The sequence below is a fragment of the Hemiscyllium ocellatum genome, chromosome 8, assembly GCF_020745735.1.
Source record: "Hemiscyllium ocellatum isolate sHemOce1 chromosome 8, sHemOce1.pat.X.cur, whole genome shotgun sequence".
NCBI lineage: Eukaryota > Metazoa > Chordata > Chondrichthyes > Orectolobiformes > Hemiscylliidae > Hemiscyllium > Hemiscyllium ocellatum.
Window position 1 is genome coordinate 66,430,326 of NC_083408.1, and position 17,095 is coordinate 66,447,420.

The 17,095-nt window shown below is 37.9% G+C and overlaps 1 protein-coding gene across 1 annotated transcript in view; it reads right to left on the bottom strand.

Annotated features, from left to right (window-relative positions):
• Positions 1–542: 542 nt before the first annotated feature.
• The window catches only part of naa30 (N-alpha-acetyltransferase 30, NatC catalytic subunit), a 36,266-nt gene continuing 19,713 nt past the window's right edge, over positions 543–17,095 (bottom strand). The window contains exons 2-4 of the mRNA XM_060829125.1: positions 7,590–7,713; positions 5,992–6,047; positions 543–2,665 (exon numbers count right to left, since the gene is read on the bottom strand). Of these exons, the coding sequence (XP_060685108.1) occupies positions 2,528–2,665; positions 5,992–6,047; positions 7,590–7,713 (318 nt within the window). The 3' untranslated portion in view covers positions 543–2,527. The remainder of the gene's footprint in view (positions 2,666–5,991; positions 6,048–7,589; positions 7,714–17,095) is intronic.

Genomic DNA, 17,095 nt, shown 5'->3' on the forward strand with positions numbered 1-17,095 from the left:
GATAGCTGAAGGCTCAGCTACCAAAGCTGGAATGATTGAAATTTTTTTTTAAGGATTGGTGGCATGTCAATATCTCAAAGGGTTGTAGGTTATTGAGGTTGGGTCTGAATTGTGTGCATAAATTTAAAAATACTGTGCAAATAGATGTATTTCCTTGGAAACCATTTACTAAACTTTTAAACTGCTTCAGTGCATAAATGTCAAATTTAAACATTATTACATCCAGTAGCATTGAGGTATGTGAGTTATTTATTGCCAATATTCAAAAGATTTTGTTGAAAAATGTACTCTTATAGCATATGTACATACTGCATAGTACAACAGTAAAACAGTGGAGGCAAACATTGATAAATAGTAGACCTCCACTTACCTGCCTTTGGAAATTTTACAATTTAAGTTGCAATGAAATATGTCATACTTGAGGATTTTAGAAAGATTGAATCAAGTAGAATGATTTTATATGGCTTTCAATGAACCATAACCAGTTATATAAATGACTACTGTTCCATATAGCTTTATGGTGAGAGGCAACTGTGTATGGAACAATAGTTGAAAAAAAATTCTGTTTCATAAAACAAAACTACCAGATAGAGTTTCACATTGAACTTTACTCTATGGGCACATTTGGTAAATGTCACATTCTCCGAAGATGTACAATAAAACTGAAATTGTTATTTGGAGTATCATTTCACAATTTGAGATTCTGCAGTCACTTTAAAATTTCCTTTGAAATAAAACAGAGAATCCTTCAGGATGGTGTATTCTAACCTGTGAAATAATTGGGATAATACTTGGTTACTGGTGTGACATGGCATGAATTCTATCAAAAATATTGAATTTTTTTTACACCACAGAATTTCAGTCTCTTAAAACCACTTTTCACTTTATTTTACTGCATCTTACAAAGTTACAAACATTGCAATTTCTATTTAACCCTTTCCTGTAGCTTTTGTCCTGCTCATTTGGAGACAAGTAGCAGGGTCAGCGGTGAAATTCAGCGATGAAATTACTGACTAAATAGAAGTCCCAATCATTCAACATAGAAATGAATCAGATACTGAACAGTTGCCCAATCTCATTTACTACCCTTAACTCCAGTAAAACTGTATGGCAAAGTAATCAAGTTGGTTTATCTAAACCCAAGGTTTTATTCCATAAAGTTAGCTCTGTATCCAATCTCCATCTGATGCTTTGTATTTGTAAACTGACGAAAGTATCAAATCCATTGCTCAGTGCCATCTATCCTTTGAGAAATAAGGCAGATTAAGTGACTTTGAACCATGTGAAGCAGTACAGACGCAAGTATTCATGTATTCAAGGGTGAAAGCATTCATTAGCTCCAAAAGGAAAGAAAGAGTTTAGCTGCAGCAGGCATAGAGATATTGAACTGAAATTAAGTACTATGCACTTAGAATTTACAACTTACTTTCGAAAGGGCTAACCTTTGCACCAGATGGGGTCAGGAACCTGCAGCTAACCTGCTTGCATACTTAAATGGACAGTAAAATTTGTCCCAATTATTTTTAAAATCCAGCCTTTCACAGCTTCCAAAAATCAGAATAGATTTTTAGTTAAAATCATATATAAACATACAATCTGCCACTTTTTAAAAAAAAAAGTCAATTTAAACCAGAAAGGTGCATTATATAGAATCAGCAAATGTAGCTGCGTACTAAGGGTTTTACAAACAACAGCTACTATACACATTTCCAAAACAAAAAAATCCCAGTTCTCTGAAAACAATTGCCAGATACCTCTTAAAGCAAGGATAGCTTTGCTTTGGCTCGAGAGAGAAAAAACCTAATCAAAAAACTGTAGTCACTCCCAATCAAAATCATAGTTCGAATAAAGGTAAAAGCATTGTTGCCAAGATTGTCTGGGAAAGAAAAAAAGCATGCAATCAAACTAGGAATGAGACACATATGTGGATCTCTACAGGCACTGGCTGTGCAATGTTATTTTCTTGTTACGTTCACACAGACACCCACAACTTCTAACATGTGCTTTCTTCTGTCACTGACGTACCAAGAATCATTAACTGGAAAATTTAATATGAAAAATAAAATCTGAATAATAGAATCAACACTCTTTGAGGAGTTCAGTATTTAATCTGGCAAATTTCTATTTGAAACGTTGTTGCAGTGCATGAAGAAATCTCAACATACAAGCTTTCTGGAAGCCACAAAACATTTTCCCCCAATAAGTCATTTGAGATGTTGTCTACTGCAAATGACATGCAATTTTGTTTCTTTCCTCACTTCACTGAAACGATGTATCTCAGGACAACTGTTTCTCTTTCTTGTACCACAATTCATCCATGAATATTTTGACAATTTTTAAGAAAAAAAAATTCCTTTTTTATTTAGCACAACTGCGCCATGCCATAGTGCAACAAATGTATGTGACACTCAATGAGACACAGACAGATAAGAGCTGCATGGAAATCAAGAGTCCTGTTGCAAAGCAATTCTTTGAAATTGCAGTGCGTGCTAAAAGGACTCATTTTGAACTCGTTCTTTATAGTTCTCTAACGTAGCCACAGTTTAAGACGCAGTGCATCAACTCCATTTAAGTAATATCTGAACAGCCTTTTGTCTCTCACAAATCCAAGATTTTCATAGAGTTTCAGGGCAGATTTGTTTGTAATCTCAGTTTCCAGGACAACCTATATTTATGAAAGAAAGAGAAATCTATTAGAGTATCCAACGTTTAGTTTATCTATTTATATTTCCTAATTCTACAAACATCAAACAATAAAAATTTGCACGTGAGCATTTTATTGGGCATTTGATATTGTATTTGATATATTCTGTAGAGATGCTGATTAAATCATATGTTAAAAGTTATTAGTTTAAACATTGAATAATTATTCAGATTCCCTCTTGCATCAAAACTTTAATCTCAAATGAACATATAAACAAAGTGTTGACCATTTATCACGTGAGCCCGTTTCACCATTAAAATAGATCATGGTAGCTTATCCCTTGATACTAGTACTTAAGGTAATCTATCCATTTCAGTTCTGAAATCCTCATGCAGGGAGGAGTGAGAAAGGAAACAATATCAAATTTATATACAATACATAGACAGAAATACTTCCTGGTTTCACCTCTAAACGGTCTGGTTTTAGTTTTAGGATTATTTCCTTTATTTATTCTGTTGCATGATTTTATCACTTCAATCATTTTGTTTAGATCATCCAATAATCTGTTACACGCAAAGGACTAAAAATAAATTTTATATAGTTTGTCCTTATTATTTAATCTTTCTAGCCTTCTCGTCCTTGTGGTGAACCTTCCAGCAGGGAGTGTTGTGTGTCCTAGTCAGTCTTATTGCTTGAATCAAAACCAAAAATTATCTGCTATCACACTGATGTTAGAGTTCATTGTAGATAAAATGGTTGCTATGTTTGCTACATTACAATAGTATCTAAGTACAACATTGACTGTAAAGCAATGGGACTTCCTGTGGTCACTAAAAGAACAATAGAAATGCTAGTATATTTTTCCTCATCCTTTTTTCAAGATGCAGTTCTTGGAACTGAAATTTGTGCTTTGAGAGATCTAACAAGACTATTCTAGTTCCCCCATGATAAAAACCAGACACCTAAATTTGCACTTTAATTCCTAGTTTCTTTCCTAGTTGTGAAATAATCATTTTCTTTGAATTGAAACAGAAAGACCTCATACTTCCCCACATCAATTGCACATTTTATCAGGTGTCCCTCCTCATGAAAGATGAAGGAGTGGGGTTCTTATGGAACCTTTATAGCTCAAATGAGACAACTGTATTCATTTTTCCACTCTTAAAATTGCCCATGAGTGTTCTAAATTTTGTATCTGAGGGACCTAAATTTACTTTTGCTAATTTCTTACTTTAAAGGAAGATTTTACAATCGGTTTTTCTCTTGCTAGTCAACTCGTCTTCTATTTCATTCCTATACATTTGCAATATTGGTGTCTATTTAAATCTGAAATGAGCTTCTGACCAACTCTAACAGCAGCCAATTTTACTGCTGCCTCACCTCGTTTGCCAAAACCTTTGTCTCTTTGTTACCTCTCGACATTACAATTAAGCCGTCCTTCTGCTTGGTCTCCAGATTATATATTCTGCAAACTTGGAATCATTTAAAATTCTGCTTTGTATGTCTATCCTCACACCCACAGCCTTTGGCTGTCAACCTTGCACTTGCAACATTAACCTTTGGTCAACATGTTGGATTTCAAACTTGCCATCCTAGTTCAAAATCCTCCATGACCTTGTCCTTCCTCAGACCCATAAGTCTTTAAAAACCAGCTCAAATAATTCTGGCCTCTCCAGAATTCTCAATTTTATAAGCTTGTTGGATATCGGTGCCTTTCGTTGTCAAAGACTGTAGGTCAGGAATTCCGTCCAATTCACCTTCTCTCATGCTTTCTTTATGACACTCCTTAATCAGGCCTTTGGCATTTGCTCCAGTAACCCAAGTGGTTCAGTGTCTAATTTGGCTTTGTAATAGCAAATGCAAGCCAATTTCTTGGTTACCCTTTGCCGAATTCTAAAAACCTCCAAGACTTCAATCTTCTTCATTATAACTCCCGTATTTAATCTAATATTATCTATAATTTTACTTGCTCGCCAGAGATAGTCACTTTACCTTCGGAAATTTTATTTTTCAATGGATATATGTTGCCAATTATAAGTAACTTCTTCTAATGTTTATCATTGCTATATACTATAGCTTAAAAAAAAATCCCTTGTATCTTCTTGGGTTACTTTGTTTAGATTTAAAGCCTTGTCAATCTCTAGCTGAATATAAATTCCACCATATCACAATCATTCATGCCCTCCTTTACAAGGTTAAAAATTAACCCTGCCTCTTGTACAATGCTAGATCTAAAATAGCCTGCATTATACTTTTCTACATCACGTGGAAGAACTAATTGCTATGAACTCGTCCTCAACACTATTACAGCAAACTTGCATTGCCTGTTCTAATTCATTAAAAAACTTGATTAATGTATTATTCTTATTTGCATTTCCAATTTCCTGATTTATAGCGCTGTAATGTCAAACGACCTAAAGCAATCCTCATCTGTGTCTTTTGACTTTTCTTTGCTCCACTCAAAATGATTCTATACCATGACTCTCAAATTATTTCTCATTACAGTCTTTATCTCATCCTTTATTGAGGGATTACGCACCATCACCCACTCCAATCCCTTTTCTACTTTGCCTATGGCTTTTAAAAAAAAAGCAAGAATCCTGGAATATTTAACTCCCAACATGTAACTTCTCCATAATGGCCATTAGATCAAACTCTGAGCTATAATTATTCTATTCTATTTCAAATGTTTTGCAGTTATAGTGCAGTCAACCTTTTAAAATTTTATTCTGGCATCACTTTAGTTACTAATTGCCTGTTATCTTTGTTAAGCCCTTTCATCCTTTCTGAACCGCTTTGGTTATTTTTACCCAAATTACTGCAGTCTTCATATTTATCTCAACGTTTGAATTTACTGTTTTGTGAATCCTCCCACCTTCACAAGCTGGTGCAGCTGCTTATAAGAAAGCAACAACATGACTTGATAGGTGCTTAAGGATAATATCTACACAAATACAGATAGTTAACTCAGTGAAAACACACTTTCAGAATGAAGTGCCCTTTTAACTCCAATGGAGAATGATGACCTACCATTTCACAATTTAAATTAAATGTTTGATTGTAATTTAACCTGACTCACTAAAATTATTAAACTTTACTAGCTCTTGGTTAATTAGATCAAGGACTTCAGGAAACAGAAGAGCAAGAAATGGTAATATTTGATAATAGATCATCAGTGAACAAGTCTATGGTCACAGCAAGGTCATCTGAAGGTGGGATTTCAGGAGAAATTAATATTTAAAGAGGAGAGGAATATAATAGAACTGCAAAACTAATAATAACAAAATTAGTGCTAGTGAATCAAAGAGATCTAAATATAGCAATCTGGAAGATGCAGCATTTTGTACCTCATCACAGTCGCCTTCTACCATGGCATAAATTGCTTTCTTCACTAGATTTGTGCCTGGAAAATAATGCAGTAGCATACAGTCATTTCAAATGCACACTTGAAAAGTAACTTATACATCCAAAATTAAACCTGGAACAATTGGCCCAGATATAGCAACACTACCACTGCACCACAACAGGCCTAACATAGCAGGGTAGATACTTTTCATCAATCTGTTGAGAGATTTGTGGAGCAGGTGGTGAGCCTTCTTTTTGAACTGCCAGTCCATTGGAGGCAGCTACAACCACAAAGCTGAGTGTTCCAGAATTTTGACTCAGCAACAGTGAACAAACAGATGGGACTTGAACCCAGGCCTCCTGGTTCATTGGGTAGAGACAAATATGGCAAGGTAGTTACCAAGGTTCAACAACTTTCAGCTACTTGATAAATTATCTCCCTCTAGTACAAGAATAGAACTGGAGATGGTTCCTGATGATTGAAGAGTGTTCAGTACCATTTGCAACTCCTCAGGTACTGAAGCAATCAGTGCCCATATGTAAAAAGGTCATGGCAGGTAAATGGCAAATAACATTGCAATGCACAAGTGTCCGACAATGACAAATCTAATGTTAATACCATTGAATGTCAAGGATAACTGATCAGTGAAACCCCATACAAAACAAAACATGCTTGGCATTGGGGAGGGGTTATAATTGACCAGAAACTGTTTGAGCCATATATGTGTGTGTATGTTAGAGGTTACAAATTCTGTAACAAGTAACTAACTCCCAACTTCACAAAGCCTGTGGTCTACAAGATTCAAAATCAGGGAAGGGGGCAGGTCAAAATAATTAACATAAATTAAAATAGATCAAAAAAGAATCACTGCTGCTACTTACATTAGAACACATTTCTGTTTGATAAGCTAATATTGATATCAATACAATGAACTTCAGCAAACGGAGATAAAAGATACCAAGAATAATGATATTTAGCATCACTTTAGAAACTGAAGTAGGAGAGGGAAAAAGCAAACAGAAATGTGAATGTGGTGTAGTTAGCATTGAAAAACATCCCAAGCAACTTCACAGAAATGCAAAGAGAAAATAGACAAGCAAAGGAAGATAGATTAGAAAATGGAAAGGCAAATCATGTCAAGGTTGGAAATACAGAGCAGGGAACCTATGCAGTTGAAAATCTAGCTGTTACTTGCCAAACTTGGGGACAGCAAGTGCAAAGAAGGCTCCATTTCAAGAAACAGAGGTCTCTTAGACTGGAGGTGAGAAAGAAAACAGGCACAAAGCCTTAGGGAGAATTTGACAAAGAATTTTTAAAAATTCAAGCATCGGGGATTAAGAGGCAAAGTGGATCAATGAGAAGAAGGTTAATGAATTATGTTAACGCAGCCAGAGTTCTGAAAAAGTTACATTGCAGGACAGAAAAGAAACAACAAATGGAGGTAAAAGTGTGAAGAAAAACCCACTTCAATCACAAATCAAACTCCCTTAGCTTTATTCAGGTGATCTCAAAGACTGACACATTAGTCTTCATGAAAAAGAATGTTGAATGCTAATTTTTAATAAAATTGCATTGCTAATTTGAAATTACAAGTCTCACCAATGGATTTTCTTCTGTACTTGGAATCCACTGCTAACATTGCTATATATCCTCTCCTGAACATCTTCTTGTGCATGTCCAATTTGCAGACAATGGCACCCACACACTCATCTCCAACCATAGCCTACAGAAAATAAATCACAAGATTGTTTAACTTAATACACAACGTACAGAATATTAAACAATTTATACTTACATGTACATACACACTTGTTTTGTTAACAAGTTACTCCTACATAGTCAACCAAGAATTAAAAAATCATCAATGCATTGGAAAGTGACTACTAATTTGAACGTTTGAATTCAGTTGAACTCAGTACTAGTTAAAATTTATCACATTATAAATTCCACAAGAACATCCTGGAGCATCGGAGGCTGAGGGTGACATTACAGAGTATACAAAAGCATGAGGGGCATGGAAAGACTAAAAAGGCAGGGTCTTTTCCCTGGGGTAAGGGAGTCTAGAACTAGAGGGCATAGGTTTAAGGTGAAAGGGGAAAGTTTCAAATGGGAGCTAAGGGACAATGTTTTCACACAGAGTGGTGCGTGAATGGAATAACCTGCCAGAGGAAGTGGTGTAAGCTGCTCCAATTGCAACGTTTAAAAGGCATTTGGATGGCTATATGAATAGAAAGCGTTCAGAGGGACATGGGCCAAGTGCTGGCAATGGGAGTAGATTAATTTAGGATATCTGGTCGGCATGGACGAGTTGGACCAAAAAGCCTGTTTCCATGCTGTATATGTGACTTTATAACTCCATATTTAGAAGCTTGTGTAAAGTTTGTAGATTGGTTTAATGCTTCTGTTCAAAATCATACCATTGCTATATTATATACTTGACATGAAGACATTGCATCAATCACAAGGCATTTGACGGAAGGGCCTATTTCCATACTGTACATGTTGATGACTCTATGACCGTTACTGGTATCTATGTTTATAGTTGACCAAAAAAACAATTAGTTCAACCATAGTGTCTAGTAGGGCAGCTCAGGGGCTGGATATTCTCTGTGACAAGTGACTTATTTCTCATTTTGCGATTCTGTAGTCTTTCCAACATTTACAAAACACAAGTTAGGACTGCAAGAGATATGTGCAGCTCCAATAACAATTGGGAAACATTATCCAAACCGAATCAGAGCAATTGGCATCCCATTCAAACATTCACTTTACCACATCAGGGCTGCAACATGCACTACATACAAGAAGCACTACAGCAGTTCACCAATACATTTGGCAGCAACTCACAAACTTGACCTCTGTCACCTAGAACAGCAAGGAAGGTACAGACAGGGGAAAAAACCTTCAAAATCTTCAAATCAAACACTCAAAATAGATTGCCATCCCTCATGATCAAGATGCCATAATCCTGGGGGGATTCCTATTTGTGGAAGTATCCTGACACATGGATTGTAACTTCACCACCTTCAGAATAAATAGGGTGGCCAGTAATTGCTGACCTTTCCTGAGACATCTATGTCCTTTTAGCAAATAAAAGCAGCTGATGGGGATTACTATTAATTACTATAATACAAAGGATAGGATTCCATTAGCCAAACAGGCTAGATTAGGACATCCTACTTAGACAGAACCTTCTATGTCCTCACAGCAGCACAACCAAGGCCACCAGGAAGAATCTAAAAATGCATCAATATACACTTCTTTAAAAAAAATGATAAAAGCAAAGCAACTGCTTTACAATTATTGCCAAACAAAAATAAGCTTGAGAATTATTTGGAACATCATTCAACAGTCAAGCAGTTAACTGTATTGAGGGATCCATTTCAGTGATTAAATACACTGGCTTCAATGCCCTTTCAATGTCAGGCTACAATGTTTTTCCACTGATAAAGTGGTAATTTTTGGAAAGGTTTAAAAAACTTCATTGAGATCAAAAAGCTTTTATTTGGTATGCAGAACTTCTCTACTTGATTCAATTTTGCATCTGATAAATAATTTGATCTGTTGAGGTGCAGCAATGGTCAAAGCAATGTAGTTTATAGTCATAGAGACATACAGCAGGGAAACAGATCCTTTGGTCTAACTCATCCACGCTGACCAGATATCCCAAACTAATCCCATTTGCCAACACTTGGCCCATTTCCCTCCAAACCCTTCCTATTCATATATTCATCCAGATGCCTTTTAAATGCTGCAATTGTACCAACCACCACCACTTCCTCTGGAAGCTCATTCCATACATGCACAACCCACTGCATTAAAAAAAAGTTGCCCCTTAGGTCCCTTATAGTTTTCCGCCTCACCATAAACCCTCGAATTCTGGACTCACCCAGCCCAAGGAAAAGACTTTGTCTATTTATCCTATCCATGCCTCTCTTGATTTTATAAACATCTATGGTCATCCTCAGCTTCTAAAGCTCCAGAGAAAACAGCCCCAGCCTGTTCAGCCTTTCCCTATACCTCACATCCTCCAACCCTGGCAACATCCTTGTAAATCTTTTCTGAAGCCTTTCAAGTTTCTCCAATAGGAAGGAGACCAGAATTGCAAGCAATATTCCAACAGTGGCCTAACCAACATCTTGTACAGCCGCAACATGACATCCCAACTTCTGTACTCGACACTGACTAATAAAGGAAAGCATACAAACGCCTTCATCACTCTCCTATCTACCTGCGACTCCACTTTCAGAAAACTATTGTTAAGATTCCCTTCTTGAGATTCTTACACGCTTGATGCAACTACAATATGCCGACATGTGTGAATAGCCATGATTTATTTAAACAAGTACAAGCTTGTGGAGGATCACTTAACACTTGTCGTGATGCTTGCGGAGCATGTCAAGCAAGGCTCACTGAACAAGGAAACCGTCCTCCCTTTATAGAGGGTTTTACATCACAGTCAGTCATGCACGCAAGACACAAACCCCTGCCACTCCCTCAGTCACACACCATCCAAAACCAGTGTAAAGTGATTAGATTATTTCCAGAAACAATGTGAGATTAGGTTATTCCTTAAAACTGTGTGAGATTAGATTGTCACATGCTGCCAGCAAGACCGAAAAAACACACCCCCTGGGACGTCCAATTTCTTACGTGTCAGTGGAAGAAATTAATCCTTTAACATTTCACTATGAACCTGCACTCCAAGGTCTTTTTGTTCAGCAACACTCCCAGTACCTTACCACTAATTGTAGAAGTCCTGCTCTGATTTGCTTTTCCAAAATGCAGCATCTCGCTTTTATCAAAATTAAATTCCATCTAACACTCTTCATCCCATTGGCCCATCTGATCAAGATCCCATTGTAATCTAAGGTGACCTTCTTCGCTGTCCACTGCACTTCCAATTTTGGCATCATCTGCAAACTTACTAACCATACCCCCTATGTTCACATCCAAACTGTTTTACATAAATGATGAAAAGCAATGGACCCAGCACCGATCCTTGTAGTACATCACTGGTCACAGGCCTCCAGTCTGAAAAGAAGCCCTCCACCAGCACCCTGTCTTCTACCTTCAAAACAGTTCTGCATCCAAATGGGTATTTCTCTCTGTATTCCATGAGATCTGATCTTGTTAACCAGTCTCCCATGAGGAACCTTGTCAAACGCCTTACTGAAGTCCACATAGATCACGTAAACTGCTCTGCCCTCATTGTTACTTCTTCAAAAAATTCAATCAAGTTTGGAGGCATGATTTCCCACGCACAAAGCCATGCTGACCATCCTTAATCAGTCCTTACCTTTCTAAATACATGTAAATCCTGTCTCTCAGGATTCCCTCCAACAACTTGCCCACCACCAATGTCAGGCTCACCGGTCTATAGATCCCTGGTTTGTCCTTACCACCTTTCTTTGTCAAATGCTGCCAACCTTCAGTCTTTCAGCACCTCACTAGCAGCAGTCAGCAGAGGTCTTTGTCTTTTCAATTATTACGGCAAATTTATTGAGATTTAAACAAAAATGCCAAATTTTCGACATCAACTTTTTTTTTAAAAACGCGGCAATGGATCAAATGGAGTTGTAATGAAGAATGATTGAGTGGTGAAGTTACCTCATAGCATGCAAAACCTTTCATCTGGTCCAACCACAAAAGATGATCTTAAAGCAAACCTCTGATATTTTGCTTGATACACAAAGTTCAATTTTATTGGCTACATTATTAGAGTTTTTGCAGCTGAAGACCTAAACTCTGGAATTTGCTCCTTTACTCTATTTGTTACTCTTCCTCTTTTAAAAGTCCTTTAACCAGGTTTTAGGTAATGTATCCACTCTATTTGGCTCACTAAAATTTTCTTTGATAAGCCAGGGATGCGCTATGATACAGATTGTTTTTGTAATCACACCTATTTTCGCACCAATGCTCGTCTCTGTGGTAGAGCTAACATCAACTCCATTCATGGATTAAAATTCACCAGGTCAAAACAATGATTAAAATTCAAAAGATCATAAAAGGCTGCCATTATGCATGTGCCAGCATTTTGAAACAACAGTTCAAAGTTTAAAAATTTTGAGGTGAATAGCTCACCTCCTTTTGCCATCTACAAAGGAAATAGTCCAATGGAGAAATTGCCTGGAAGAGTGCAGCATCAACACCACTGAAACAGCTTAATACCATCCAAGACAAAGCAATCCACTTGACTGATACCTGAACCACCTTCAACATTCACTTCTTTCACCAATGCACACAGTATCAGTCATGTGAATCTTCTACAAGATGCACAGCGGTAAGTCACCAAGGATCGTCTAACAGCATCTTTGAAACCCATGATCTCTAACGCCCCACAGGACAAAGACAGTAGATATATTTGGAAACAGAACTATCTGCAAGTTCCCCGCCAAGTCACACATCATCCCAACTCTTACCTATAGCATGTACCACTAAGTTAAATCTTTGGAACTCACTCTCCATAACAGCATTGTGGGTGGGCTATCAAGGGCCTTAGTAGTTCAAGAAAGCAGCTCATCACCACCTTCTCCAGGACAATTAGGCATGGGCAATAAATACTGGCCTAACCAGCAACACACATTCCTTGAACGAATAAAAAACTTCAATATATGTAAGTTCTGCATTCTTTTCACACAGCTTACATTTTTTTTCTAACTCAAATATTTATCTAATTTTCTTTGGAAGTTGTCATTGGACTTGCTTCCACCACTCACCATTCCAGACCATAACATTATGCTGTGTAAAATAAACTCATCTCTGCCCTGGTCCTTTGACCAAGTCCTCAAATTCCTGATCCTTCTACCAACCAAATTAAACTAAAAAAAATCAAACTATCAAAATCCCTCACAATTTCTGAGCACTTCCATGGACTTTCCCCATAACCTTCTCTGGTCAATGTAGAAGAATTCCAGATGTTCTTATGTCTCCACATAACTGGTATCATTCTGAAAGATGCCACCCAGCTTAATAGGATTGTTAAGAAGGCTCACTGTGTGTTCGCCTTTATTGGTAAAAAGGTTGAGTTTTGGAGCCATGAGCTCACGTTGCAACTGTACAAAACTCTGGGAGTATTGCATACAGTTCTGGTCACCATATTATAGGAAGGATTGGAAGCATTGGAAAGGATGCAGAGATTTACTAGGATGTTGCCTGGTAAGCAGGGAAGGTCTTATGAGGAAAGGCTGAGGGACTTGAGGCAGCTTTCGTTCAAGAGGTGGTGATTAAGAGGTGACTTAATAGAGGCATACAAGATGATCAAAGGACTAGATAGGGTGGACAGTGAGAGTCTTTTTCCTCGGATGGTAAGGGCGAACACAAGGGGACATAGCTTTACATTGAGGGGTGACAGATATAGGACAGATGTCAGAGATAGTTTCCTTACTCAGCGAGTAGTAAGGGTGTAGAAAGCCCTGCCTGTAACAGCAGTGGACTCGCCAACTTGAAGGGCATCTAAATGGTCATTGAATAAAAATATGGATGGTTATGGAATAGTATATGTTAGATGAGCTTTAGATTCTTGCACTGACCTGTGAAACCATCGAGGGCCGAAGAGCCTGTATTGCGCCATAATGTTCTAAATCCCTGCACTGTCTCCATGGCTTTGACATGGTGCCCAGAATTGAAAATAATACTCCTGCTTCGACCTAGCCAGTGATTCATAGTATCTTGCACTTCCTCAAAAGCTTTTCAAAAAATGCTTCAAATGCTTGTTTCATTCGCTCTTAGCTTCTGTAAACATTGGTAGTATCCTTTCTTATTCCAATAATCTTTTGCATGACGAACTTTTTAAATATATTTAGTATTAATTCTAAGTTTACATATTATCATTACTCAACCATTGTTCAATGGAAATTTATGATTCCTGTAAAGTTTTCAACATTTGTTGCAGTTCCCTTGAATGCTCAGTCCTGACCTGGAAATATTTTGCCACTCCTTCAATGAGGGAAAGTTCTGAAACTCCCCATGTAACTGAATTAAGAACAGCATCATCACTTAGATTATAAACAGACTCATCATCATACCAGGAGCAATCAGGAAGTATGTTCCAAAGAGAGGAAGCATCCTTTCAGGCCCCTTAAGAATAAATTGCTCCAATGCGATAACCTCTCATGTTTCCAAAGTACAACGATTAGAGTCACAACCTGTTTAACCTTTGCTCACAGGCCAATCTCCTCCATACCAGGGATTACCCTACACAGAGTTCTCTGAACTGCTAACTAAATGACATTTTTTTCCTAAATAAGGAGAACACAAAACTGCTCACTGTACTCCAGATATGGTCTTATCAGCACCTTGTACAGCTGCAATAAGACTCCTCTACTCTTATACTCCAACCCACTTGTAGTAAGGGCCAACATTCCATTAGCCTTTCCGAATACCTGCTGCACCTGTGTGCTAGCTTTCTGTGTTTTGTGTACGATTACCTCAAAGACCCTTCGTGTTGCAACTTTGTTATTTTTCTCCATTTAAAAAGTACTTTTTGTTCTCCTTTTAAATAGTACTTTTCTTCAGTTCTCCATCATACTCCACTTGCTGACTTCTTACCCAATTACTTGTCAATAATTCTCCGGAAACTGCACGTACCCCTCTTGCAACCTGCTTTTCCACCTGGGGGGTTTTGGGTGATCCACAAATTTTGCTACAGTACATTTGCTTCAACCTTCCAAATCATTTTATGTTGTAAACTGCTGTACTCCTAACCCTGATCTCTGTTGAACCCCAATGGTCATTGCTCACCAACCTGAAAAAGACCCCCTTATCCCCACTTGCTATTTTCTGCCCATTAGATAATTCTTGATCCATGTCAATCTTCTACCTCTAACACTGTGGGCTCTTGTTTTATGATTTAATCTTTTGAGATGCCTTATCGAACACCTTCTGCAAGTTCAAATACAACATATCTATTGGTTCCCCTCTATCCACTCTCGTTAGGACTTCTCAAAAAAAACTTTCCCTAATGGGTGAATCAACTGAATGCAGTTCACTGCTGTAGGCCAGCAAAGCACTAGTTTGAAGTTTGCAATATGTTGACAATTCCTAAATTTCCCTCATTACACAAATGTTGGTAACCAACATGCTTTTATCACCTGTTGATGTGACACTGTAACATGATGACAAACGCATGTCATGCTGGGGTCATGTTTCATTGCCCCAAAATTATAAAGCCAGTAGGTGGAGAAAAAAGATGTTTTACAATTTTGAACATTTTGTGTCTTTCTTTCCACTTTTAAGTTGACTAAGTGATCACTCATTCTTCTCTGCCCTAACCGTGTTTTAATTTTATTATTAGAAAAATGGACTTTTGTTAAAAATGCCTATACTATCCACCAATCTGGCCTTTCCAACAGATTGCCAGTTTTTTGCCACATTTTTTTAAAAATTGCTTAATAGGAGGTGGGGTGAAAGGCCAGATTCCTTGTTGGTATTTTAGAGATGACTTTGTTCTATAGGTCTGACCTGGCTCATAAAATAAGTACTGAGGAACAGAAAATAAAATCCAGGCTTTCTGAAAATTGCTTAATAAAGTGGTGCGCGTCCATCTAGTAAACATTATAGATCAATCAAATGTTAACATGACAGCTCAACATGCATCATTAAGATCACAGAGAAAGAAGCTAAGAGGTTTTAGGGATAGAAAGATGGTCAGTCAATAAGACTCAAAAGTAGAAGACAGAGGGTGGTGGTGGAGGATTGTTTTACAGACTGGAGGCTTGTGACCAGAACAGTGCCACAAGGATCGGTGCTGGGTCCGCTACTTTCCGTCATTTATATAAATGATTTGGATGTGAGCATAAGAGGTATAGTAAAAAAGTTTGCAAATGACACCAAAATTAGAGATGTAGTGGACAGCGAAGAAGATTACTTCAGATTACAACAGGATCTTGATCAGATAGGCCGATGGGCTGAGGAGTGGCAGATGGAGTTTAATTTAGATAAATGCGAGGTGCTGCATTTTGGGAAAGCAAACCTAAGCAGGACTTATACATTTAATGGTAAGGTCCTAGAGGATGATGCGGAACAAAGAGACCTTGGAATGCAGGTTCATAGCTCCTTGAAAGTGCAGACGCAGGTAGACAGGATAGTGAAGATGGCTTTTGGTATGCTTCCCTTTATTGGTCAGAGTACTAAGTACATGAGTTGGGAGGTCATGTTATAGCTGTACAGGATATTGGTTAGGCCACTGTTGGAAAATTGCATGCAATTCTGGTCTCCCTCCTATTGGAAGGATGTTGTGAAACTTGAAAGGGTTCAGAAAAGATTTACAAGGATGTTGCCAGGGTTGGAGAATTTGAGCTGTAGGGAGAGGCTGAACAGGCTAGGGCTGTTTTCCCTGGAGTGTTGGAGGCACCTTATAGAGGTTTATAAAATCATGAGGGGCATGGATAGGATAGATGGATAAAATCTTTTCCCTGTGGTGCAGGAATCCAGAACTAGGGGGCATAGGTTTAGGGTGAGAGGGGAAAGATATAAAAGAGACCTAAGGGGAAACTTTTTCACGCAGAGGGTGGTACATGTATGGAATGAGCTGCCAGAGGAAGTGGTGGAGGCTAGTATGATTGCAACATTTAAAATGCATCTGAATGGGTCTATGAATAGGAAGGGTTTGGAGGGATATGGACTGGGTGCTGGCAGGTGGGACTAGATTGGGTTGGGATATCTGGTCAGCATGGATGAGTTGGACCGAAGGGTCTGTTTCTGTGCTGCACATCTCTGTCTCTATAACTCTATCAAGAATGGAGCGTTTTGGAGAAATCCTAACCAGAGTGGATAGAGGGGAACCAGTAGATTATGTTGTATTTGGACTTCCAGAAGACATTCGATAAGGCATCTCACAAACGTTAAGTCATAAAACAAAAGTCAGTGTTAGAGATAGAACATTGGCATGGATAGAGAATTGCCTAATGAGCAGGAAACTGTGAATGGGAATAAAGGTGTCTCCAATGTATAAAGGAATACACATGGCGCATTTTCTTAAATTAAGAACTATGACTATTAACTATTTAAATGCCACAATGGTATTGGATCAAGTTTCATATCAAAATTGAGAGTCTGGATCTCAGTAAAATGTCCTATGAATGGTCATGACATACTGCTGTAAG